Genomic DNA, 27749 nt, shown 5'->3' with positions numbered 1-27749 from the left:
GGGATCTGCCAGGTACTGAGAAGAGTTCCACTTAAAGAGAAGAAATGGTGTTTGGCATGTCAGTGTATCTGAGTTAAATATTTGTTTGCCTAGAAATACCGGTTTAGAGAAGCCTATTCTCTGTGGCCCACGTGGAGATCTCACTGCATTCAGGCGACCGAGACAGAGCCGGTGTGGGACGCGAGAGTGAAATGAGGTCTAGGAGGCGGGGGTTCTGGGCTTTTTGAGTCTATATTAAACAGTTTTAGAAAGCTGAAGGGCAACGGGGAAGAAAGAAGACAGAAAAAACTGGGAGAGTGCATCATATGACGGGTAAAAGAGGCTGGAAAAGGGAATCACGATTTTGCCTCTTGTTGCTAAGGAGCGTCTGAGGACACGATCCCAGCAGGGGGGCATCTAAAGGCGAGGACAGGAGGGTGTGCAGCAGCCCGGAGAGCACTCTTCTGCCCAGGTGCTGGCCTTCCAGTTCTGTGCACTCTCCGTTTCTCCTGTGGGATCCTTTCTGCCCTTGCCCCTTCAATAGGGTTCAGAGTTCTGTCCAAGGCCCTCTGCCCTCCCCCACTCCTCAGGCTCCTCTGGCCCGCCAGCCAAGGCGCCGCCCTCACCTTTGAGTCGTAGGCCGACTGCTTGATGACTTCAGGCGCCATCCAAAAAGGGGTGCCCACGAAGGTGTTTCTCTTTATCTGGGTGTCTGTCAGCTGGCCCGCCACTCCAAAGTCCGCCAGCTTCACCTCTCCGTGTTCAGAGAGCAGGACGTTGGCAGCTGTAAAACAGAACCAAAGACGTCTCCTGCCGTCATCTGCTGGAGAGTTCCGCCCGCTACCATCTGGGACCAGGCACACGCGTGCCCCAGCACCATCACGTGCCCGACAAGAACAGGGACCAGGGCTGTGCTTCTGGTGAGACCCCCTCGTGGCCCGGCCCACCTACCCAGGCACGTCGAAGGCATACCCACAGGACAACGTCCCTTGAGAAGAGAAGCACGGTTCAAACTCTACAGCTAACACTCCTTCCTCACCTTGGGTATTTCAAAGGAATATAAACAAGAGGTTTTCTCACCTTTAATATCTCTATGAATTTTCTTCTCCGAATGCAAATAATCAAGTCCTTTCAGTATTTCTCTTAATATAGTAGCAATCTGGGTTTCATCTAAAGGGCCAGGTTCTAACTAACAAGAAAAAACAAGATTAAAGTTACTTAAATGATTAGATGAAAAAGTGTGAGATGACAGAACAGCCAATGTTAAATGGACGAGAATAATCAAACCTGAAATCTTCTTCACTCCCAAACAGAATTAAAACCTAATTACAAGCCCCTTTTAAAAAACTCCACAGAGAACCGGGGAACGTGACTTTGCTGGATGAAGCAAAGCTGGCTAAGAATCGAAGCCGGGCCAGTGAGAAAGGCCGCGGTCAGTCTGCCACGCCTGCCGGCTGAGCTGGGACGGATGACAGTCCAGAAAGCAAAAGCCCAGCGCCTCGCAGTGCTTGCCAGGGAGGGGGCAGAGCAGCCTGGCTCTGTCCTAGCAGAGGTGACGGTTATCGCAACACAAGGGGTCAAGAAGAGAAGGCCCGGGGGCTGGCTGCTTTCTGAGGCCACCCCAGCACCGGAAGTTCTTACATCTGAATTGTAAAACTTGGGGGAAGAGAGCGGAAAAGAGCTCAATCCCTCATGACTGAATTTTTTTATGTGATATAATATATATACACACGTATGTTATGTAATAAAAACATTAGTTAGTATATTACCCCAAATGACATAATAATTGCCTGAGGATAAATATTTCAAGGAAACTCGAAGGAATTGACACTGACTCCTCACTGCTGTTAGTTATACAAAGATGTAAGGCAGACAAGTCAGGTACACACATCCCCACTAAAAGAAAGAAACTCAGACAAGTTCTAGAGCTCAGTTCAAACTGGACAGTAAGCCTACCATCACCTGTACAGCAGGGAACTCAACCACCACCAATCGCATAACTACCTCAGCAAAACCACCTAACACTCCACCCAAAGAACAAACAGTGGAAGCGTCAGAGAAAGGGGCAGAATTCTAACAATTTAACTTTTCATCTGAATGATGATGTTCGGTATTACGTTTTCAGACTTGACAGTGAATTCCACCATAACCCAAATTCACACACGTAAGTCAACCGGACGACACAATTCCACGATGCTCACCGAGTAGGTGTGAAAGAGACAGATTTGCTTTAAACCAAAGGGAATGGAAACCAAGACACGCCTTCTGAGGTAGCGTTCCGACGGACACGTCCATTTTCTCGGACAGACAAGTCCTGCTGTCTCAGGGCCTTCAGTGGGATGGTGGTGGTGGAACAGCTGATCGTTTCTGGGCCCAGGTCGGGGCACAGAGAACCCCCTTCTCACTTCATAACAGCGCGATTGCAGCTGCCCCGCTTTCTGGTCCATCCAGCGAGCTGGTCACAGGCCCAACCTGACCCATGAAAATCCACGAAGCCCGGGAGGAAGGGGGTGTTTCTCGAAGTCGGGGCCACCTCTCTGGGACTCTGGCCCGTCTGGCAGTGGCGCCCCCGTGCTCAAGCCACTTTCTCACACTCAGAACCCGGGTGGAAGGGAGGCTCCTTGCTTTTTGTTTCACGGTGTGCTACAGACGCAGAGAAGTCACACTGACAGGTAACTAGTCCCCCAGGAAGTCCTCCAAGTCCTAACTAGGATCCCGCCTGCGACGGCCACAGACCAGGGCGGCCCACTGCACACTCTGTTCCGCGGAACCTAATTCCTCCCCAAGTTGTCTGACCCAGAGTCTTGTTCTCAAGAAACACATCGAAACGACTGTTCCTAAGCACACGATCCGGAAACCCTGCCTTGTCTGCCGGCTCCACATCTACTTCTGAGTTCACAGAGTGGGGGAATTTTAATACTCAAAATGAGGAAAATGCACTTTTCTCACAGCCTGGGGAAAAAGAGGAAGGAGGCAGAGACGCTGGCGAATTTGCTCTTATGCCCCGGGTACAGACCACAGAAGGCTAACCCCACCGTTCAAAATGCTCTCCCAGAGCGGGGCTTCCATCCCCTCCTGCAGCAGCTTTTCACCCAGGCAGACAGCCAGGAACGTCTGGCTGGACTTGGACTTACCCACCTCCGCCCTCCTGTGATCAAGTGTCTGGAAAGAAACGGCGGAGCAGCCTGGAGTCATCACCAAGGAGAGAGAAGACTGAGGAACACGAACTGAAACATCTTCTGCTGGACCATTTGAGAGCTGGCTCTCCGACTGATATATATATATGGTTATGCCCTTTTAAATCTGGCCTGAACACCACCCACCAATGATTCATAGGCGGGGGCAGGAAGAGAGAGACTCTATTTACAGAGCAGGGAGATCCTTCAAGGTGTCAAAATTTACTGTAAAGGGTATTCAGTTGTTCCCTAGAGCACAGAGCTCCTGGCTGGTGGGTACTCACATGCTCCACCACTAACATTCCCAAGCAGTCTCTTCATTAAGAAGACTGTGGAATCTTCAAATAATCTCTATAAAAGAAAGACTCAGAGGAAAAAAAAGATGTAGACGGCTCCTCTTCTCTGGGTGACCTCTAATTCCCCCTCCCAAACCTGTTTTCCCCTCTTCCTCTGTAACAGACTCTCGGCCTGCACACGGCCACCCAACTAGAGACCGTATCTGCCGGCCTCTGCAGCAGCAAGTCTGGCCACATGACTGAGTTCTCGCCAAAGGAATACTTGCAGAAGTGCCCCTTCCCGGTCTTGGCTTTGAAACGCCGGCAGCCAGAGAAGACAAGGACTCAAGACCACGGGAAGCCACCCGCCCCTGCAGAGCCCGGAGACCACTGAGCCCACGTGTGGGAGAGGAAGTTCCATCTCGTGTGAGACACTGTTTGGAGGCCACCACAACAGCAGCTTGGCCTGAACATAAATGAACATGTCATCTCATTTTCTAAAATTCATGTGGCATATTCATTTTTAAGTTTGTCAAATATCTCTGCCTGACTGAGTGACCAATTTATGTAGCCTAGTTCCTTCTTAATTAAGATTCCACGGTTGCCCCTTAGATTCTCCTATAATACTGACTCATCTTGTAGTCAGTGAAAAATCTTTCGGTCTCAGGCCCTCTGTTGCTATCCTCATTCCCCTTCTCCCAATTCACCTCATGCTGCTTTATTTTCCTTGTAGCACTTTCCCACATGCGATATAATCAACTGTCTGCCTCTACTTGGAAGCTCAATTCCAGAATGAAAAGAAAGCCAAAAAAAAATTATCACACATGCTCACAAGGCAATCCTAGGTGAAGGAAGGCACCATCTTCCCGCCCTGGCTAAGGTGTTATTAAGACTCAATGCGGGGAATTAAACTAATGTCTCACAACCTAAGTAAAAAGGCATGAAAACTAAAATGTAGAGTGAAAAAAGCCACCAAGTCTACAGTATTTCATTACAGCAGCCCCAGTCACGAAGAGAAAGGATGAATCTAGAGTGAGGAGAGAGCCGGCGAGATCTTCGTGCTCTGGGAAACGGCAGAGCCCTGCCCTTGAACAGGACACCGTCATCCTTCCCTCCACAGGCTTCATGTACAGGGGCTGCTCCAGAGACATACAAACATATTGGCACCGTGCCTCTTAACAGAGAGATATTAAACAAAAGCAAGGTGGGGGCTTCCCTGGTGGCGCAGTGGCTGAGAGTCCGCCTGCCGATGCAGGGGACGCGGGTTCGTGCCCCGGTCCGGGAAGATCCCACATGCCGCGGAGCGGCTGGGCCCGTGAGCCATGGCCGCTGAGCCTGCGCATCCGGAGCCTGTGCTCCGCAACAGGAGAGGCCACGACAGTGAGAGGCCCGTGTACCGCAAAACAAGAACAAAAGCAAGGTGGGATTTTTCTAAGAAATGCCCCAAATCCATATATGCAGCTACCTGGTAACAAATCTTCAGATGCAACAATACTCTGGTTTTTAGAATCTTGTGTAAACATTTAATAGACACTCTCAAAATAATCTTAATAGTCTTCAACATTCACAAAACTCTTGTATCCTATTATTAAAGTGCATCTTCTTTGAGGACTGGGGTCAGGCCAACAGAAAAGGAATAAGAGATGAAGAAAGATACGACAAAGTCAGAGGGAGGGAAAGGAGAGCGCGGGGTCAGGGCTTTGCAGCTGGTTACAACAAGGTCCAATGTCCAGCTCTATCTGCTAGCTGGCACACCTAACTTCTGAGTATTTCTGTTTCTTCGAGTAAAATGAGACGATTTGGGCACATTCAAAAAGGGATGCCTGGTTCTTGTCACCAGAGCCCCTGATGTGGAAGATGGACGGCAGTTTGCCGGGACTCGCACCATATGGGATTTTAGTTAATAAGTGGAGAATTCGACACTTCCTTCCAACTGTAATGTCTAAAATTTCACAGACTTCAAAGCTCCAAAGAAAGTTACCACTAAATAAATTATTGTGGCATTAAGAATGAATAAACTAAAGCATTTAGAGACTAGAATTGCTGTTCTGAAAGACTCAATGTTGGAAAAGAGTCCCCACAAATCATTTTATACATGCCACAAATGAAATTCACTTAAGATAATAGTAAATCGAATTATACAAAATGAGGCAATTTTCTACATTTCTGTAGTATTTCCCAAAGGAGTAAAAAAAAAAAAAGAAAAGCTCTTTGTGTCATATGTATATTTACAGAAAAGCAGCAAAGGAAGTCATAAAATTTGTCCAGCTGCTTTGCTGCTTTCTCCATTTTAATACCACTGTTTATACCATATTAAATTTTTCCCCTGAACTTTCCTTTTGACCAATTGCTTTTACGGTTTATAACATTATGTGATTTTTTTTTTAAATTGGGTACATAAGCCTTTCAGAGATACATACAGTTCTAATTGGTTACTATTACTGTGAGAAAGTAAACTCCTTTTAACCAAAGGGTATTTCTTTTCTTAGTGAATAAAAATCTGTGTCAACTGTAACCACCAAAAAACGCTAGCTTCCTTCAGCTGTGAGACCAGTGAAAACTGCAGACCTACCACCCTGACAACCGTCTAGCAAGCAGAACCCACGCTCTAACACTAAAATGATAGATCAGGCCTGACTTGGAAATCACCACTCACCCAAAAGCCCAGCTTTTACAGGACGGGCAGGGAAAGAGCGCTGATCCGTTGATTTCACCGCATAACCACGTGGGGATGAAATGTCAGGGGCTAAACAACCGTGTGAGATTTTTTTAATTTGTTTTGCACATATTGTGTCTCAAGGACGACTTAAGTAATGCCCACGATTTACTGGTTATTTCTGAGCACCTCATCAGAGGCCAACATGTAACCATGTTTTACCACAAGAGGGGAGTTACAGACTGTGACTTTGAGGTCATCCTACACCGGAGCTGCCTCTACCATGTGTGTGGGCTGGACACCTAGGTCCAGACCAGGTAGGAGACACCGCCACTGGCAGGGGTCCAGCTCCACCACAGCCACACTGGGAGCGCAGCAAGGCCTCTCTGCGTGTGCATCCGGTAAACAGAAACACGCGTTCTTGCTTGGCCCAGCGGCAGCTCCCATTTGTGATACTGTGCCCGTCTCCTACCTCTGAAATGAAATTTTAATTTTTAAAAATTCTAGTTCTGATTAATCATAAATGAAGATGTTCCACGCATATTTTAGAAGCGAAGTTACCATCCGAAACATGAAACAATGATGGGGTACCAGCTCCACAAAAGTTAAAACCAGTTTTAGAAAATAAGAAACTGTTATTAAGTCAGACACAGCAGGCGACATCCTTCATGGCTGCTTGGAATGAATTCACTGGTTTCCCATGAAATAGCAAAGCTGTCTTCAAAAGCAGATCTATATGCAGACGTAAGCTGGGACGAAGTGAGAGATTGGCATGGACATATACACACTACCAAATGTAAAACAGATAGCTAGTGGGAAGCAGCCGCATAGCACAGGGAGATCAGCTCGGCGCTTTGTGACCGCCTGGAGGGGTGGGATAGGGACGGTGGGAGGGAGACGCAAGAGGGAGGAGATATGGGGATATATGTATACATATAGCTGATTCACTTTGTTTTACAGCAGAAACTAACACACCACTGTAAAGCAATTAGACTCCAATAAAGATGTTAGAAAAAAAAAAGATCTATAATTTACAGTAACTTATCAGAAGCAGAAATCCCTACTATAAGGAATAGTTTGGTCCTTTTTTCATGCAACTTAAAAGGGAAACAGAAATGTAAACAGAATTATCTTTACAAGCAAGACTGACTGAGAAGACCTCTGATGCGTATTAAACATCCAGCGTGATACTTACTAGGTCCAGTGCGGAACCTCCACCAAGATATTCCATTATTATCCATAATTTAGTGTCCTACAGAAAAAACAAAAAGAGAGGCAAATTATTTCTTTTAATAAAAGCAGAAAAGATTGTTTTAAATAATCTAAGGGTATTTTGCTCTGTCATTTTGGAACTAGAAAATTTTATAAATACACAACAGCGAGAAAAGTGCATCCGAGTGAGAACTGGGTGGGAAGCCTGCACTGTGCCGGAGGGGCCCCGCACCAGACCCCCCCGGCAGTGCGCTCCACAGCTACCGCACCAGGGCTCCGAGGGGCGCGCCTGTTTTCACACCACCTCAGTGGCTGATCCTCTGGCACAGAAGGGTTTGGGAACCAGTCCCCAAGGCCAGTACCATGCACACCCATCCCGCCCTGAGCATCAGACAGGAGGTGACCGGAGCACAGCCCTGGGCCACCTCCCCCCCCCCACTCCCCCCACGCCTGCAGCTCTGAGATGCGCAGAGGGCAGGTGGCATGGCTGGTGCGGCCTGTCACCCACTGCCTTGCTCCGGAGCTGGGCGGCCACCCTGAAGGCCGCCGTCCCCCTGCTCCGGGATATCCAGGAGAGCAGAGAGGCCCGAGCCTTGCCCCAGTCCTCCAGCCCCCTCACCAGCCTCCGTGTCTTGCGTCTCTTCCGTCCGTCTCTCCTGAAGCCCCGCAGCGCCCATGGCTTCCAGGGTTCTTTTCAGACACAAATCCCAAAGTGCTACTCCCTTGAAAGCCAACAGGCTAGCAAACACCCACCCAGCCCTCCCGGGGGATGAGGGCACACCGGTGCGGGGTCAGGAGCACACTTCCTCTGAAGCCTCTGACTGGGCGCCTGGCCGAGTGAGTGCCCGCGCCACAGCAGGCAAGCTTGAAGGCTGGGGGGGCGCGGTGACCTGCCACGGCCTGCGGTGCCCGGTCCACAGCCTCGGAGCAGGTGTGCAAGCGCCAGGCTGCTTCCCTGCTAACGCGACACTCTCGGTTGCTTTCAAGCGCATCAAAAAGAAGAAAAGCAAACAAAACCCTTCCTAGGCTCTTTGGTACCTTCAGGATGGAGCTGAGCCCGAGCTCTTCAGAGCAAGCAGGGCCCTCGCCAGGCCCCATCCTCGCTGCTCCCTGGCTCTAGCAATGCTGAAAGTTTTGCTCTTCTGGACTGAGGCGCAGTTTCCTCAATCAGGAAAACCCTCACCAGCTCCCCTCCCCCCCCTCCACTTTAGCACCTTTGGTCTGATCTTCACTTAGATTTGCTTGTCTGTGTTTCCCACCAACAGCAAGCTAAGTGGCTGGGGGCAGCGCCTGGCACGCTCAAGCCCAGGAAAGGCGGCCTGTGGCACCTGTAGCGGAGGAAGGGCAATGATGCTGACTGCGTGTTCACTTCAGGGAGGCACTCGTGCCTGCGCTACACTTGTAAAGGAAGTTTCTTTTAAAATTAAAAAAAAAAAATTAATTAAATTTAAAAAAAATTTAAAAAGAATTAAAAAAAATTTTTTTTTAATTTTAAATAAATCCTGACATCCGGAGTCAAGTCTGTGATATTATAAAGAAACAGCCCCAAGTTTTACTGTATGTGGAACACCTTCTCAAGTCTTTAAACGCCCTTGACTCCTGATATGATGAAGACAATTCCAGTCTAGACTGGAAAAGGCACGGAAACCTTACCTGATGTGTTTGGGGTCTACCTGATAGACACAAACATTTACTCACTTAGTATTCATCCAGTCATGGGCACCAGCCTTGAGCAGGCTCCATCACCCCCTGCTCCTGCTTTCAAGAGAACTTCCTAGCAGAGAGAGCATTCTCCGGCTCTCCTTTATTTCACAGATACGCCCAAGTCTTCCCCAGGCCAGTACTTCCCGAACACCTGCTCCTGGAAAAGGTCCATGCTACTCCCTCTAGACACCCCAAAAGCACCTTGTTGGAGAGAGAGAAAGCAACTACTGCGGGGAATGGCCAACACCATTTTTGACGGCACAGGAAAGCTAAATGGTTTTTCTATAAGGAACTTGGGAGTTTACGTTTCTACTCTCATTCTCTTTTCTACGGCACCGTCTGGCCCAGCTCCCATCCCTTTTACTTTGTGGGTGTTGAGGGTGAGTTCCCTACAACGAGATCAGCTCTGGCAGGCAGGCTCCCCCACCCCGCATCTGCACCTGTGGGGAGCTGGAGCAGAGGAACAGGACACCCTGGGAAACGGTCTGTGTTGACTCGGAGGTTCAGGGTCATCTCACAGCTTCCGGAAGCAGCGAGACAGGCGACCACACCTCATCCTCCGTTCCAAAGCTCCAGCTCCCCACTACCTACTCAGGGAGCAAAACAACCCTTTACACGGCTCGCTCTCCTTTCAGGGAGTCATGACAGGGGACAGAGTAACCTGTTCTCCTGTAACCCTCAGGGGCACTTCAGCAACAGCAGAACACCTGGCAAACCAGGTGCCCCCAGCTGAAAGGCTTTATAAAGCCCGGGCCTTCACTGCACCTTCCTGGAGAGGAAGATGCAGTAAAAAAGACCAGCCCCGCTTCTCTGTTCATCCAGCTCGTTCCTGGTACCAGACAGGCCAGGGCCTGAACGCTACCCAACACGAGGTCCGCCAGATCTGGGGGGCACTCAGGAAGACAGCACTAGGTCCTTCATTCAGGCCATTGCTTTTTAAAGACTTGGCCAGGTCCTAGGACCCAGGTGCTTTTCTCCCCAGTTCCACCAGTCTGGGAATGGAAACTGCGTCAAGAAAGGTTCCACTGGTCCCACCTCTCAGCTGAACCTGCCTTCCCACCCCACGGGGTGTGCCGCACGCCTCGGCCGCCAAGCCAGCAAGAGAGTGGGGGAAAGCCCTGGGGACGAGGGCTCAGCGGCCTCACCGGCTCTGTGCTCCCCGCAGCCGGTCCCCGTGGGGAGCTCGTCTCTAAGGCGGAGGCCAGACCTCCAACGACTGGCGAGTCACAGCTCCCAGGAGTGAGCCCCAAGCGAGGGGACAGCAGGACCTGCCGGGTCACAGAGGCGGAACCAGCTGCCTTTTAAGATGAACCGAAGGATGAGTTGGCACCGGGGCGGGGGTGGAGGGAGGGAACGAGGGGGTCAAGTGCGGCCAGCCAGCAGGTAGGGCAGGAGTGCAGCAGCAAGAACCTAACGTGGAGGGCGAGGGGAGGGCCCGAGAACCGTCCATCCTGTAGCCTGTTGCTAAACACTTCACACTTCCTCCCAGAAGTCACCGGAGGGCACCAGGGCCGGCTCTCGCTCTCACTCAGCCCTCGAGGTGTGCAGGGAAGAGGCCAGGCGCAGCAAACGGCGCCTGCGCGGCGGGGAGAGGGGCTGGACTGGGGGCGGGGCAAGGCTGGAAGGCGGGGCACAGGCGGGGCAGGCGGCCTCGCTCAAATGGACACGGGCAATGCCCTCCACCGACAGGGAGTCCTGGGGGAAGCGGCAGAGGACGGGCTGACAAAGGTATCCACGGGTCCTTCACGCAGCGAGGGTCACTCTCCTTTCTCTTTAATGCAAAACCATCGCTGGTTTTAAAATAGCTGACAGCTTCTACCAAATTCCAGTATGAATTCTCAACTCTGTGGCTTGGCGGACCAACCCGTGCCAAGCACGGACCCACCCGCCTGCTCCTCTCACCTCCAGTTTCTCCCTGCGCCCAGCTCCAAGGCCCGCAGGCTTCTGCACAGCTGCTCCCACTGCCAGGTGTGCCGCCCGCCGGCCTCTGAGGACAGCATTCGGGGTGACCCTCTCCCTCCTCCGTGCTCCAGGCCCATGCTCTGTCCTCACTGTCCCTGCCTCAGGGAAGGCAGCCCGGCTCACCCTCCGCCCAAGACTAGCCCCACCAGCAGTGCCCTCGGTTCACCCGCCACCTCCCATTCCCACGGGTGACCCCCAGCCCAACCGGTGACCCCACTACGCCCCTGGTCACCTCCCCCAGCACTCTCCTCCACGGCTGCATTCCTCTGGACTCAAGCCTTCTCCTTCTCTAGGCTGACTCTCTCCCACGGTCCCAGCGAGTCCAAGGCTATTGGGTCTGCTTGGCTCCACCCTGTCCTGGCTAGAATTCCCCAACTCTAACCCTCAGCGGCCGGTTCCTCCTTCTGACCCAAAGGGAAGGGTACTAAGAACAAGCTCTGCCCGCCTCCCACGCCGACTGGGACAGAGATGCTGCGGACGTCATGAAAACCAGGGGCAGAGTGGAGGCCGGGTCTCAGGATGAGTGGAGTCCTGCGGTGCAGACAGGACCTGTGCCGCATCAGCTGGCCCCCGCGCAGCACCTCCGGTGCAGGACACTCATTCAACACAGGCAGAAGAGGCCTCTTAAATCTGCCACCAGTCACCATCCCAAGTAATAATTTCTACCACCCACCCCCAAAGAAGAAACATTCAGAAGGGAGTAAATGGACCGGCTCAGGAAAGTAAAGATGGGCTCTGAGGGCTGCAGGCCAAGCGCTCTCCGCGGCTCCGGCACGGTTTCTCCTCTTCGGCACCACCGGCACTTGGGGCTGGATAACCTCTGTTGCGGGGCTGCCCTGTGCATTGTAGGGTGCTGGGCAGCATCCCTGGCCTCCACCCGCTAGAGGCCAGTAGCACATCCCCAGTCCTCAGGGCCAGACACCACCCATGGCCTCTGGGGGCCAAAGTCGCCCCTGCTGAAAACCACTGAACTGCCCAGTCAATGTCCCTAAGCCTGAAGTGCTACTGCTCAGAAGTGCTGACCGGTTAATTCCCTCCTCCCCTTGGCAAAACCAGTTGTTATACCCTGCAGCCTCCAGCTAGGAGACCATCACTAACTCACTGTGTGACACCTAAGCTTGGAGTGCCTCAGCCAGAAAAAAATGGCAATAATCTGTATCCCTAACCTCACGGTTCACCCGACAAGAAAATGAGATAATGAACGTGAAAGCACTTTGCGAAGCTCGGGGTACTAATCACAGGCAGAGTGCTATTAGCCCCCTCAACAGCCTCACCCGTACGTGCCTCGAAATAACCCGGTGAAACCGAAAAAGTCCAATTAACAAGACTAAACGGCATTTCTCTGCATGGGAGTTTCTGAGCGGAATAAAATCTTGAACAATGATTCATCCACATTCTACACCAGAATGAAAAAATAATTACTGCCCTACAGGCCTTGAGGCATGAGTGTTAGAGAAGGATGGTCTGGTCAAGGGACACACGTGACCTGCTCGACCAAGTGACCAAGCACTGTCACGGCCCAGATGCAGAATCACTGCCCTCATAAAACCTGCCAAGTGAATGACGTGTGAGGTACTCTAAGGAAAATAAGAATTCTTAAAATAAGAATGATTTTAATCAGAATAATTTCATGTTTAAAAAATGACCCCAGACAATGGAAGTTACGAATGGCCTTGTAAGAGAATTTTCTCATGAGGGAAAGAAAACAGTTATTTATTTAATAACTTAAGGATTCACCACTTAAAAGGCACCAAAGTGTGTAAAGCGAGGCGTCTCCCTCTCGCCCCTGGCTCCTGGCTGTCCAGCCTCCGCGCCCACCAGCCTAGCGGCGCATCTTCCGTGACTTCACAGAAATATCTCTGCAAATACCTATCAGCTCCTTCTCCACTTCTATCCAAATGTAACGCTCTATACACTCTTCTATACCTTGCTTCTCCTTGGAGCATTCTATACTTGTCCATAAAGTAATTCCCTTTTTTTTTTTTAAGCCGTAACTAACCCACACCCTATTGACAACACCAGGTTGCTCCCATTCTTTTGCTATCAGAACCTCGAGGATGTATCATTTGGGGAGTTGCTGGAGGCTGAGTCAAAGGAATCCACTTGAATTTAAATAGATAATGACAAATTATTCTTCAAAGCTCCATTTGTACCGCCTCCAGCAACGTGTGAGAGCTCATTTCCCTTTTCTTTGCCAATGCACCATGTCCCTTGACAATATAATCCAACTTTTTTCCAGTCATTCTTAGGAGGTGAATGAATTGTGTCCCCCTCCTAAATTCATATGCTGAAGTTCCGACCCTGAGTACCGCAAAATGGGACTGAATTTGGACACAGGGTCTTCAAAGAGGTGTAAGTTAAAATGAAGTCATTAGGGTGGCCCCTAATCCAATGTGACTGGTGTCCTCATAAGAAGAGATGAGGACACAGGCACACACAGAGGGACGACCGTGTGAAGACACAGGGAGAAGACGGCACCTCCAAGCCAAGGAGAGAGGACTCAGAGGAAGCCAGCCTGGCCGACACCTCGACCTCAGACTCCCAGACTCCGGATTTGTGAGGGAATAAACTTCTGCTGTTTAAGCCGCCGGGTCTGTGGCGCCGTGTTACGGCAGCCTGAGCAAATGACGGTCATCAACCCATTGCGGGGGGCCGGGGAGGGGGGGGCGTATCTCACAGTTTGCCTTTCTCTCATTGTAAGGCTGAACATCCTTATATATTGAAGAGTCATGCATGCTTTCTTTTTTTGTGAGCCCTTATTATCCTCTGTCTGTTTTTCTATTGACCTAATATTAGGGGAAGTAACCTCCTGTAACATGAGCCACAAACACAGCATTTTCCTCACTTGTCTTTTGATTTTGCCTTTGGTAGTTTTTTGCTCGTGGAAATTAATTTAATGTACACACACAACATCAACAACAACACCGCTTACAGGCAAACCTGCCCTGCACTGCCTGGAGGTGGTGGCTGAAAGCTGGCGCTCCCCACGTTCACAACCCCCAGGGCGCTTGACAGACGTCAGACGACGGAAAGGTTAACACAAGGTGAATAAGAAAAGGGGTGGATTCTGCACCATTAACAAAGATCTTTACACCATGAGTTCTGAAATGAAGTTAAGCTCTGCTTCTGCATCTGCACGGTAAGCAAAGGCTGAGCCCAGGAGGTCTTACTAAAACAGCGGGGCGTCACAGACTTCCTTAGGAGTGTAGATTTTAAAGCAAAGGTACCTTTTTGCTGAGATGCTGTGCATGAACCCAGACTCTCGAGCCCGGGTTTGGATCCTGCCTCTGACCCGCACCAGCTCTGGGACCCTGAGACCAGGTCCGAAGCCGCCTTCAGTTTCCTATCTGCTCCTGGGACTAAAGAACACCCACTTCAGGGGTGCGCCTGGCACACAGCAGTGCCCATGAACTTGGGCTATTAATAGCACACTAACTTTAGAGCGCCCCCTGTCTGAACTCAGGTCCACTGGGAGGCTTGTGAAACGTGGAGGCAGGAAACTGGTATCGAAGCCCAAACCCCACCTCGTTTTACAGTCAAAGCAACTCCCTGACATTCACGGCACCTTCCAACTGCACTCAAGGCACAGAACACGACCCCTGGCCTCAAAAAGAGCTGATTTAATTGTTCCTCTGCTCACAGATGCCAGCATTCCTTCAGTGATTCCTGCCTCCTACGCACACAGTGTCACTGGGGGGTCTGTAAAATGAGTAGGGCTCAGGCTCTTTTCCTAAATAAATCACTTTTCATAATAGAAAAGTGGGCAAATAACTACCACCAGCCAGCCTGTGGTGGGTACCACAAAGACACAAAATGCTATGGGTGTTCAGAGGAGAGGCCCGTCTCATCAATTACCTACACAACAGAACTAATGGGGAGAGAAGAAAATGAGAAGATCAATCAGAAAATCAATGGCCAATAGGCACATGAAAAGACGTTTAATGTCGCTAATTATTAGAGAAATGCAAATCAAAAGTACAATGAGGTATCACCTCACACCAGTCAGGACGGCCATCATTAAAAAGTCTACAAATAACAAATGCTGGAGAGAACGTGGAGAAAGTGAACCTTCCTACACTGCTGGTGGGAATGTAAATTGGTGCAGCCACTACGGAAAACAGTATGGAGGTTCCTCAAAACCTAAAAATAGTTTCCATATGATCCAGCAATCCCCCTCTCCTGGCATATATCCAGACAAAACTATAATTCGAAAAGATCCATGCACCCCTATGTTCACAGCAGCACTACTCACAGTAGCCAACATATGGAAACAACCTTAATGTCCATCAACAGATGAATGGATAAAGAAGATATGTTACATATGTACAATGGAATACTACTCAGCCATAAAAAAGGGAATAATGCCATTTGCAGCAACATGGATGCAACTAGAGATTATCACACTAAGTGAAATAAGTCAGAAAGAGAAAGACAAATGCCATACAATTTCACTTACATGTGAAATCTAAAATATGACACAAATGACCCTATCTATGAAACAGAAACAGACTCACAGACCTAGAGAACAGACTTGTGGTTGCCAAGGGGGAGGGGGCCGGGGCGAGTAGATGTGAGCTTTTCTGTATAGAATGGATAAACAAGGTCCTACTGTATAGCACAGAGAACTATATTCAATATCCTGTGATAAACCAGAATGGAAAAGAATATATTAAAAAAAGAATGTATATATGTATATCTAAATCACTTTGCTGCACAGCAATAATGAACAGAACACTGTAAATCAACTACACTTCAATTAAAAAAATAAATTAAGAAAACAGAAAATTGAAGCAGGATAAGCATGGGGGTGGGGAATGACAACGGGGTGGGGGGGACAGCCCAGTCTTCCGCTCTTTCATGAGGCCCTAAAAGGACAACACTGGTCCAAGACAAAGTCTCTTAGTGCTGGAAACAAGCATGGAACAAGAGAAAGGCCACTACCTGCAAATACAAACTAAAATGACACTGCGCTATTAATAAAACCTGAAACGGCACAAAGAGAAACAAATCAACTGAAGATTTCTGGATCAAATCCTTAGGAAAAAATCAAAAGCATCACTACGAATTATCCAAAAATACTGGAAACACTACATACACCAAAAGCTATACAATACAACCAAAGATTTATTCAGAGGAAAACACAGTATTATACATTTTCATTACCAAGCCAAAAAAAACGGTGGGGGGGGGGGAGAAATTTTAAGTGTTCAATATGGAAGTTAGGAAAGAAGGAAAAAAGAAGGAAACCTAAGGAAAACAAATAAAGATACATGCTAAATGGAAAAATATTAGAATGAGAAATCTATTTTATGTTTTAAATAAACTCCAGGTACTGTAATCAAGAAAAAAATAGATAACACTAATTTGTAAATATAGCAATAAAAAAATTACGGATGGAAACACTTTTAAATGCAAACAGAACAGGTCACAATGTTTTATTATAATAAGTTTAAAAATCTACAATGAGGGCTTCCCTGGTGGCGCAGTGGTTGAGAGTCCGCCTGCCGATGCAGGGGACACGGGTTCGTGCCCCGGTCTGAGAGGATCCCACGTGCCACGGAGCGGCTGGGCCCGTGAGCCATGGCAGCTGGGCCTGCACGTCCGGAGCCTGTGCTCCGCAACGGGAGAGGCCACGGCAGTGAGAGGCCTGCGCACTGCAAAAAAAAAAAAAAAAAAAAAAAAAAATCTACAATGAAATAGATGATTTCTTTGTAATGTATGAATTAAAATTTACTCAAGAAAGAAGAAACGGGTGGGGGAAGAAATGGATCAATTAACATCCTCTAAAAATATCTATATAAAGAGGAAGGAAGGAAGGAAGGAAGGATGGGAAGGAGGCAAATGATTTTGCCCTTGAATGTTTTAAAAGAACAGAATATTCTAGCAACTCTCCCGAAACACGGGACTTTTCCTGACATCGCAAGGTAACACCGACACCTGGAAAAGGTTATCATCAGTACAAGAGGAAGAGGGAGGTGCGTTTCTACGTGCCAGGGATACGGTGCCTCCTGGGACAGAGGGCTGTCATCTAAAGACAGGAGTTTCTAGAAAAGAAAAAGGTGCTTTTGGAAATGAACATTAGGTGTGAGAGTCTCCGCACATGTGAAACGTCTGCATCGTGTTTTCTACCACCCACCGCCTGCCCAGCCCCACCAGGCCTCGGGCCTGCCTGCCGGCCAGGTCTGCAGTGCTTCCCAGAGGCCTGAGCCCTCCTCTGTGTCCGCTCGCTCCATCACCATCAGAAACCTGACATGACAGGGAGAACACAGCCAGAGCTGCTGTCCTTCCAGGCCATCTCTCACCGGCCCCCACCCCCGACCACCAGTGGCCCAGTCGGCTGGGACCAGGACACTCGTGGAAGGAGGGGAGAGTAGAGTCCTCCAGGGCCTGGGGAGAGCCACACCCTCCTTCACCACAGGCTCCCTGAGGGGACAGCCCCGGGGCGCCTCGGGTCTTCCTCCTGGTGCAGCAGGTGGGGTCCCAGCCTCAGCCCGCAAGAGTGCGACACCGCAGCACCGCACGCTTTACCGAAGAGCCTCATGAGGAGTATTTCACTTGATTCTCCCGGTAATCCTGTCCGTTTAGGTGACCAGCTTCTTCCGCTTTGCAGACGCGGATACCTCGTTAGCGCGGGCAAGGGGAGCAGCTGGGGCCCGAATCCAGACTTGATGTTGAGTCAGAAACCTCAACAGCAAGAACCACAGTAACAAACATCACAGACTCCATGCGACTTCTAAAGGATTCCAGTGAGGAAAGCATGTTCTAGGGTAACTGTTCTTAACTGGTTTCCTTTCAGAGAGCAATGAACTCTCATCTTACTGCCTGAAAAAAGACATCGGTTTACAAAAGGTCTGCCTGTGACTTGCGGGATTCACACGCCCTGCTCCCTCGTGCCAAGAACAAGAACTTCTGTCCTCATGTCCTGCAACAAACTGGAAAGAGCGCTGAGCCGTCCCTAAGACGCTCTTCTCCGGGTTTACGTCACAGGCTCCTCTCTCCTGGAAGAGGCTGCCTCCTAACTGTGTGCACGTGTGCGCAACGAGTTTCAGTAATTAAGTGCCCCCACCCCAGGTGCTCCTGTCTTTTGCATCAGCACATATTCGCCACAACGGCAACAGATCTGTTAATGGGAAGTTTCTGTGCTGAATGCTGGTTAAAAACGAAGATGGATAAAAACATCTGCTTAAACGTAAAGATCCTTACAAGGTCATCAGGGAACTACACTTACAAATGACCTAAATCCGAGGGAGCGGAAAAGAAATAACAGAGAGAAGCATGGAAAGGGTGCCCTGGGAGATGAAAGAGGAGGACCTGACTTTCCCCCCTTGCTCTGTCCTCATAAAAGAGCAAACACAACAGTCAGTGATCATAAACTGCTACGTCAAACAAGTCTGCCATAATCATAAGCTAAAAATGTTCTCTTCCTAAAAGTGAAATACTGCTAATAATTACAAGATTCTCTTTCTGCCAGGTGAAGATTTTAACGGCTATTGCACAGCATATGTCAGAAATATCCACCATAAAACCAAAAGAAGTGACTACTGAGGGCTCAGTACTAACTCTCCGATAAAGACCCAGCCCAGAGAGATCAGACAGGACTGGCAGAGGGCAAATACGGCTGAAAAAGAAGATTTTATTGTGTTCTGCAAATTTAAGAGGTGCCTTCAGTGTTAAGATAACGTATGGAATTAGAAGATTCACGCGTAACAGATGCTGTACTTCAAATGCACGGGTGGCAAATTCATATTTATACTTTTATCTCCATCCTTCAAGGGTATTTACCATACCCTAACGGTAAACAGCTCCCAAAGTAAGGGACTTCTCCTGCAACATGCCTGAATGTCCGGTGCCGGACTGTACCGAGGAGACGTTTCTGCTATCTGAACTCTCACTCCCCCCCTTCCTTCCAACCCCCTGGCCACCTCACTCATCTTTATTTTCTGCACAGTTCTACCCCAGAATGAACAGTTAGATAACAGGCACATGTTCTCGATGTATAGTAAGTTCGTTAACGATGAGCTGCTGGACACAGTCAAGCTACGCTTGGATCGGACGTGCAAATCCGGGGCACCCTCCCTGAGGCAGCCCTGGGGCACAGACCTGAGACTGCCTCGGTGATATGGATACGTGTCCCCTGCCCCTACACCCGATGACATGAACCACCACCACCCCCAGCTCCATTTCTGCCTCGGTGAGGCAGACTCCATCACAGCACATAAGTGTCCACAGAGCCCCATGCAGACGCCTAGAGAAGAGCCAGCCTGAGTGCTCCGTCTGGCTCCGTGGTCGGTCAGTAATGGCCGTGACAACGTGCGGCTCCCAGACAGGGTTCAATAAAAGGGCCTGGTTCGAGCAGTCCATGTTTCCATGTTGAAGCAGATGTCCTTACTCACCCAAACGCCTGAAAGTCCTGCTGTGCTGCGTGGACCACTGAAAGAGAAGGAGTTCTTTCCCCTCACCGGGAGTAAGGCTTCTCTTTGATTACATACCAAGCACTCCTCATTACATCTAAGTAAGGTTTGTGATCTCATATATGATACTATTTTTTTTTTAGAAATTTACTTAGAAATATAGAAGTTTTAGAAAAGAAAGCATATGGCATAATTAATCATTTTACCCGAATGCATCAGCTGTGTTTAGACACGTCAGACGAAGGCTTGAATAGGCAGAAGATGTATGTTGAGACAAAAAGAACTAGAAATACAATTAATACTTATTTTAAATTATAGGCAACAGCCAGAAAACAGAGTTGAGTTTCTTTTTGGTGAAGTAAAATATTTAGCCTAACTGGAATTTTAATTCATTCAACTTTCTGGATAGAAAAGCATAAAACGGAGCGGCCAAATGTCTTCAGGGACTCCCTTCAATTACACTAGGACAGTGTGTTCGGGGGAGAGAAAGGAAGCCATGGTCCCCGCCCCCCGAAACGTCTGGACGTTCTCTATTATCTTTGGTGCCGAGCCGACCTTTTTTCTTCCCCATGATGGAAATGAAACGTATTCCCCTGTGATTTCAAAGCAAGATTTACTTGGGGATTTTACACCCAAAAGTAACTTGTTTTGCTTCTACCCGCGGTCACCCTGGAGTCTGATACAAAGGGCTCCCTGTATCTTTTCTGTTTTTCCCAGAAACGCAAGGACAGATGCTTGCAAGCTAAAAATCACTCTCAGAGAAAACAGATGTTCTTTTCCCTCTCCCAGAAGTTGCAGCTGTTCCAGGTCCATGGGGAATGCGGCAGATGACTTCCAAATGGCAACGGAAGCTGGGAGGGTGGCTGTCACAGTGTGGGCACGGGGCTCCCCCAACGTGGCTGAATGACTGAGCAGATCACTGCGGGGAAACGAGGGCCCCGCTAGCCTGTGGGTGGCAGGCGGCTCACGAGAACCAAAGACACCCTTGTCTCTACACTTGGAATCAACGAGTATGATGCCCAAGACGACACAAGGCAGCAAAAGTGGAGGGAGACTGTTAAAATCCTAGCCGGAGGCACCAGGATAAAGCTTTTGTTTGTTGCTCAGAGAAAGGCAATCCTCATGGAAGAAAGCAGCCTGACTGCACCACCAGGGCAGACGGAGGCCGGGGCTCCTGCAGAGGGAAAAGCTGTCCTCGCAGAGTTGCAGGAGGCCGGACGGGCTGTAGCTGCCAGTTCTTCGTGCGACCAAAGCCGGTGACTAAACAACTGAGCGCCCACGGACTCTGCGTCCCCGGCACGGGCTCTGCCCTGGGCCAGCACTGGTGCTCCCTTCTGCGTGTGGACCGACAATCTGGCCGCTCTCCACAAAATAAAAACAACAATCCAGCATCTGGGAAACTGCCGCTCAAAGGACGTTTTGAAAAGCTGCGCGTCTGATCACGTTTATGAAAACGTGCGTGAATTTCCTCCCTTTTCCGAGACTCTACCTTCTCCTATTCACGTCACTTACGTAGAAGCATAAACCCCAAACCCATTTCCTTTAGACAGTATAGAAAATTAATGGCGGCCGACAAATAGCGAACACAGAAAGTAGCAGCATGGACGCAGGGCAGATATTTGGAAGGAACTCTGAGATCAACTGTGTTTAAAAAGAACAAGCCAAAAACCTAGGAAAACAACCCAGCGGAATCACAGACAGACGGTAAAGTGGACAAATCGTATCGCTTCCTGGCACACCTCCCACTCGCCCCGCCAGGTTTTAATGTACTTAGAGTCTAACAACGTGAGGTCGAGCATTTCTAGAAGCAGCAGGCGTTTTCCAGATTCCTCTCCACTCGGGAGGCAGGTGGCCCGTTTACCTCAAATGATGAGTCGCGGTCCCTGAAGACCAGACCAGGAGAAAGAGCCGGAGGCAGAGCTCCGCGGCCCGCCAGCCCCTCGGCCTCTGCCCGCGCTTCTGCGGCCCCCAGTGCCCGGGCGAAAGCCGGGGCGGGCCGCTCTGTCCTCGGTCCCGCCGGGAGAAGCCCGCAGGGCAGGCCCGGGAAGGCTTCTCCCACAGTAACCTCGGTCCCTCCGTGAGGCCAGCTGCTTGCGGGAGCGGGCTGCGCAGAGATGGGCCGACACCGGCCCCGGCGGGGACCGCCCGCCTGCTGGACGGCGCGCAGGAGCCTCCAGGCCTGGGCGGCAGGGGGAGCCCCGTGGCAGGAGGCTCTGTGGGCCCCTCCTGGGCTGCCGCCCAACACCCCCGTCGGGGGCACGCTCCCAGCCCACCGCCCCTGCTCTCCTGCCGGCAGGGCCATGGGAGGGGCCGCGGGAGCCACTGGACAGGAAGGGGAGGGGAAGGAGGGACGGTAGGCAAACCACCCCCGAGAGCCGCTGGTGAAGAGCGTGCTGGTGACTCTTGTCTCCAGATTTTCCGTCTCTCAGAGACCACGGGTGATTTCACCAGGGCCTTCGACATGGTTCCCTCGAAGACAGCTTCAAACAAAGGCCTAACGTTCCTGACGTGCTCACCCCTTTAAAGCCTGAACGTGTTTCTAAGGCATCTTTGATGCGTGGCCTGCTGGGAGGGGACCCTGCACCTCGGGCATTTAAATCGGGTTGTTCACAAACACAGTCTGGCCACAGCCCCGAGATCCCCGTTCAGGGGTGGGCCGGGGCACTGGCAGGTTTTAAAGCCCCCTGCGTGTTCCGGCTCTAAGTTATTACTGCCTCTGGATTAAATAAGCACCTTCCAATCAATCCCTTCCTAATGGGAACACTTGTGACGCACGCAGACCTGGCTCACGAGAGGGAAGAAGTCCCTGCTCTGCAGGTTGAATGTGAAGCTGCCAGGGGACGTTCTAGGGGGACCATCCCGGCAGGCGTTTCTCTAAGTGGATCTGAGGCCTAGGGAGAGTCCAGGCAAGGCACTGAGATTTGGAAGCTCGGGCAGTAGTGAAGACCCTGGACTGGATGAGTGTGCAAAAGGACAAGCAGGAAAAGGAGGCCAAGCACTAACACAAGGAAAAGAAAGGCGAATGAGACACTAGAAATTCCCGTCAGAGGAAGGCTGTCTCGTTCCCCAGACCTGAGGGCCCATGGCTGCAGTCCACCCCAAACAAAGCGGCTTATTAACCTTCGAGTGTTCATTAAAGGAACAAAAAGTGAACCACACCCCCACCTGGGGCAGAGAAAATCTTAGAAACATCTTTGGCAAGCTTTTATGAAAAGTCAAGACAAAAAGATTTTAGGGAAATCTGGTATTAATCACCCCCCAACACCACCAAGCCCCCAACAATTTCTGTTAGGATTTTACACCTACCATAGGCTTCAGCGCTTGTATCTTTGTGTTTCCTATGAACAAGACACGCACAAATACTTTTACAGCTATATTTTCTCTCAAATCCCACAGTTTCACTCAGAAAACTATCTACTGAAAAATAAAACTGTTTAAAACATGAACATGCTATTTCAGTGATTGCCTTTTGTATCATGCTTCATGGTCCTTTGTCAATTTATCCAGTTTTTAAACCACCAACATTGAAAGGCATGCTTTTCTAAAGATGGCATACCAGCAGGAGACCCACAGAAAGCTGTTACTGGGTGCTAACTTGGCATCTCCGGACTTATGTTCTTAACCACAGTGGATGCCTTCTAAGGCTCTTCCCAAGTGCTGACAAGAGAAGCTACTTCCAGAGGGCTCCGTCTGGGGATTTTATAGAATTGAAATTTACCATGAGAGAGAGAGACACAGAGAGAAAGAAGGGTCCCACAAAGAAACAGATTTAGGAAATGCCACATACTGAACTTCCCTTCAAGGCTCAGCAGCTCTGAGAATACTGTCACGGAAACCTACTAGACCCAACGTGTCCAAACATCTCATCAGGGAGCACCTACGAACATCTTCAAGAAGGGGGCTCATCCAGAAACACTCCCTCAGCTCGAACCCACCTTCAGAGCCTTCCAGCAGGTAGAAAGCAGCTCTCCAGTCAGTGTGAGACCCTCCCCCATCCACCCCACCCCCGCCAATCCGCGGAGCCCAATTATATGCCAACTATGTGATAAAAGTGAGATTCAGCCTACAGACGAAGACTGAACAGGCCCGCATACAGCGTGAAGGATACTGGTGGCAAATTGCATTATTCAGACTCATGAGATCCGTGGGATGCTCACATTTTTTGATGACACGTCTAGACTTTTACAGTCACACACCTCAACGTCCTCCAGTGCCCACACCTTTGCTTACCACACACAATGAGTAAAACATGTATATCCATGTCAGACTAGCCAAGATACTGTCTTTCTAGAAAGTCTGGTGACTCAAGTTATTGCTTCAAGTTTGAAATGAGAATACAAGAAAAAAAAAGGAGAAAGAGAGAGAAAGGGAAACTACAACAGAGGGCTCCAACGATGCTTATATCACATCATTCACACCTCTTACATGTGGTTTGAAACTCTCGAATCTCTGATTAACCAAAGTGACGAAACACAGTTCGATTTTCAGGAACCGGGGTGGGGTTCACATGCACAGCCTCGCAGGAGTCCCCGAGGTGGCCGGCCAGGAGCAGGACCTCAGGGTTAGCTGCAGAGAACCTGCACGCGCCCTCCTCCCATCCCCCGGAGGCCCCTCCTCCTACTCAGCAGCAAGAGGGTGGCGAGGGGGGGGCACTGGGAACAGCCGAGAGACGGCAGGGAGGGAACTAGGGCAGCAAAGAGGCGAAACCCACCTCTGTCAAATGTTTCCAGTGTACTTTTTTTTTTCTTTTTTTGGAGCAGATAACCACACTACCTCTATAACAAACTAGGAGAACTCAGCGCATGTATACAATTGTCTGCTGTGGTCGAATACAGTTCAAACTAAGTTACCTGACCTTGAACAACACTCCTCTCTGGCCCTGCGGTGAGACCAGCACACAGGAGTCGCATGTGCTGGCAGGCGCGCTACCTTGTGTGGCTTTCCCTTCCCCCTCCTTCAGTCGGGCATCTTTATTACGACAACCTCCTTGCTATCTCCCTCCTCCTGGACTCGGGCTCCGGCCACCAGAGCACTTATTCGGGGTGATAACTGCCTGGTTATGCATCTCCTTCCTTCACCAACCAAAGAAGGTCCAGGTGCAGAGCCCACACCTGCATCCCTGGCCCAAGTGAGGCGGGGCAGCAGGGCTCCGAGTGCCCAGAAGCAGGGAGGCGTGTGACACGGCAGCGGGGGGACAGCTGACGCGAGGGCCAGGGACCCTAGAACCTGGGCCTTAGCATCAAGGGAGAGGACGACCTTCGGACACAAATGAACAACACAGTCAGAACGTGCTGCTGCAGGGAGAGGCAGCGCTCAGAATCCCCAGGACTTGCTGCACACGCACAAAATCCCACTAGCAGTTTTTAAAAAGCAAACACCTGTGGGCTTGCCTGTGTGGAAAGACACTTCAAATCCCAAGTCATTAAGGGCTCACACACCTCACTGAATACGTTGGAAACATTTTCGGCTCGGTTTTCTTCAGTATGGCACAAGCGAACACTAGTTAAATGTGCTCTAGGGGGCTTCCCTGGTGGCGCAGTGGTTGAGAGTCCGCCTGCCGACGCAGGGGACGCAGGTTCGTGCCCAGGTCCGGGAAGATCCCACATGCCATGGAGCGGCTGCGCCCGTGAGCCATGGCCACTGAGCCTGCGCATCCAGAGCCTGTGCTCCACAGCGGGAGAGGCCACAACAGTAAGAGGCCCGCGTACCGCAAAAAAAAAAAAAAAAAAAAGGGCTCTAGGGGGGCCAGTCTTAAACCCAACTGCCAAAGATCCCCGTTTACCAAGAGTGCTTTTTAGAAACAAGGTAAAGATAGACACAACCCTGCACACTTGTGGTGCACGCAGGAGGGCCAAGGGACCCAATCATTTGCTCAAAGAAGACAGCAGAAAGTCAGGCGAAGAATGTGCCACTCCTGTTGACAGCGACTCCGATGGACCCGCTCTAATTTCCCCAATGTCAAACGGAGGCAGAAACTTGATTAAAACCAGAAAAAGTAATATCAAACTTGGTTCGCTATTAAACCAAGAAGCGAAGCTAGAATTAAATTCACTTAATAACCTCCAGTTCATAACCTCCTGCTCTCACATGGAAGTTGGGTTGGTACTGGCTCCCTTATATTAAAGCTGTTGTCATTTTCGTCAGACAGTCCACGAATGAAAGAGCAAGGGACTGCAGATGGCTTAATGCACCTCTTAGAAAGTAAACACAATATGCGGGACCTGGAAAGTAAAAGAACATGTAAGAACCAGGAGATGATCCTCCCAATACTTGCCACGCTAGCCAGAGCGAGCGCAGCTCCTAAGTGTGCCCGGGAGCTCGGGAAGGAGACCCTTACAACAGTCAGAAAGATGGTCTTAACGGGTTGGAATAAGTTACCTGCCCCACCCCACCCCAAAAGTTAACAACGAAGATGTTTCCTTTCTTAAAAACGTGCACAAGTTGTCATAGAGGAAATGTCCGCGGGGAGGCGCCTCCCTGTTCCTCATGACGTGAGTCACCCCCCTGCAGTGACTCCCACTGACCAGAGCTCCCAGCAGCCCCTCCACGCGGTCCCTCGTGCTCTAGAACACAGCCCTGCAAAAACCAGGCCCCCGAGACCTCGCAACCCTGCACAGCCAGCAATCCTGCAACGCCCACTGGCTCACTCCACTCGTCACTGCCAGAAGGGGAGAAGTGAGGTCCATTAGCAAAGCCAGAAAGATCACACTCGGGTTAAAACCCATTTCTCTCAGCAGCCATACCTCCCCTTCCAAAGTTTTACATTCAACAAGTATAAGTGAAACTTGACTTCCAGCACCTTTTCCCAGGGAGACAAGTGAAAATTTCTCCTCTTTTCAACCGGAAACCTAAGCTCTTAAAGACAAAAACCAAAACGACCACAAAACTTTTCTAGGAAATACACTAATATTTTCTGCTGCATCTACTCCTTGAAGAATAAAGCAATACAGCAGGAGGACACAGGCTGTGCCGGCAGCAACCAAGCCGGTCCAGGGCTGCCGTCCATTCCTAGGGAGACGAGGAGTTCCCGTCTGCCGTGCCTTCCCTGGGTCAAGATCTGGAGCAACACCTTCTAGAATCTGAGAGCTTGGTCTCTAATTTGCACACGCACCAGACTCAGGCGGAGGACCCACCACAACAGGTGACAGCAGCCCCGTCAACAATGTCCCCCCAGATCAGGCAAGAAGGGAAACAAACTCTGCAATTTGTCCCCAAAGCAACAGCGGCTCACAGTGACCAGAGTTAAGCCCGACGTGTGGTGAACTACAGACACAGAACCACAAAGGGCCGACCGTGAGTTCACGAGCACCACCTCAGGGGAATCCCCGTCCTCATCCGGAGAAAGCGGCCACAGCTGCCTTGCACTCCACTCATTCCTAAGCCCCGTGGAAACAGGGTTACTTGTTACCTGATGTGGCGGAACCCTAGCCCTGGCTGGAAACAAGAGAGAAAGCCTCAGGGCCTCTGACACACGTGCACGAGGTGTGGATGGGGGCAAAGCTCGGGCTGACCAGGAGGGCGCACGTCTGCCTGGGCGGCACCGACAGCAGCTTACCTCCGTGGAAGTCTGTCCGTGTTGGGGGCATGTGCCCACTGTCCATCGGGCTGCCATCCCTTTGAGGAGAGGGAGACATGGATGGGAACCAAAGGATCTTCTAAAGGCAAGTTCTTACCGCAAGCGGCCCAAAGGTCCTGCAATCAAAGAGATCATCGTGGTTTTGCATTTGGCATATTAATGCCCCTTTTCTTCTAGGGACAAGTCTGTCAGCCTCTGAATGGGTCTCCGCTTTCAGAACACAAAGTGTCCGGAAATACAGCTAGCTCCACCTAGGTAAGGAATACAGGAGATGGGAGAAGGGCAAGGGGTCTTCAAGGCACACCCTGGTGCAGAACGCGAGCGTAAGAGCATTTCCTTCTCACAAAAGAGCCAGAAATCAATTGTTACTTTTAAAGAACCAACGTTTTCTACCAAATATTTCAACACAAGCAAACTCCACCTCTTCATACCCGTTCAAAAAATGTGACCAATAATGACTCCAAAATCTACACGGCACTCTATACCAGCCCTAGCTAAAACGCTTCTATACGAAGAAAAGAATGTGGGTGATTAGCTTCTATAAGCACTGGTCTATAAGCAACCTCGCCATCGGCCTAGCTCCGCTGAGTCCCAATTATAATGACAGGGAAAATTCATTAGATCGAACTGAAGCACGTAATCAGAAAGTCAATCTCACACTAAGTCAACAAAAAATCATCAAAGTCCAGGAAACTAAGTTAAATACCTAATCCAGTGTAACAAATGCTTGGTCTACTTAACAGGTTACATAAATTGCTTTTAGCAATTCAACCTGCAGTAAGCCAACCACCACCCAAT

At 50.0% G+C, this 27749-nt stretch overlaps 1 protein-coding gene across 1 annotated transcript in view; it reads right to left on the bottom strand.

Annotated features, from left to right (window-relative positions):
* Positions 1-27749, bottom strand: part of STK24 (serine/threonine kinase 24) — a 102204-nt gene that overhangs the window by 18139 nt on the left and 56316 nt on the right. The window contains exons 3-5 of the mRNA XM_082675413.1: positions 7282-7338; positions 1060-1168; positions 606-763 (exon numbers count right to left, since the gene is read on the bottom strand). Of these exons, the coding sequence (XP_082531539.1) occupies positions 606-763; positions 1060-1168; positions 7282-7338 (324 nt within the window). The remainder of the gene's footprint in view (positions 1-605; positions 764-1059; positions 1169-7281; positions 7339-27749) is intronic.

This window comes from Grampus griseus (assembly GCF_964374135.1).
Source record: "Grampus griseus genome assembly, chromosome: 18".
In the NCBI taxonomy this organism is placed as follows: Eukaryota; Metazoa; Chordata; class Mammalia; order Artiodactyla; family Delphinidae; genus Grampus; species Grampus griseus.
This window is presented reverse-complemented; position numbering and strand designations above follow the sequence as displayed.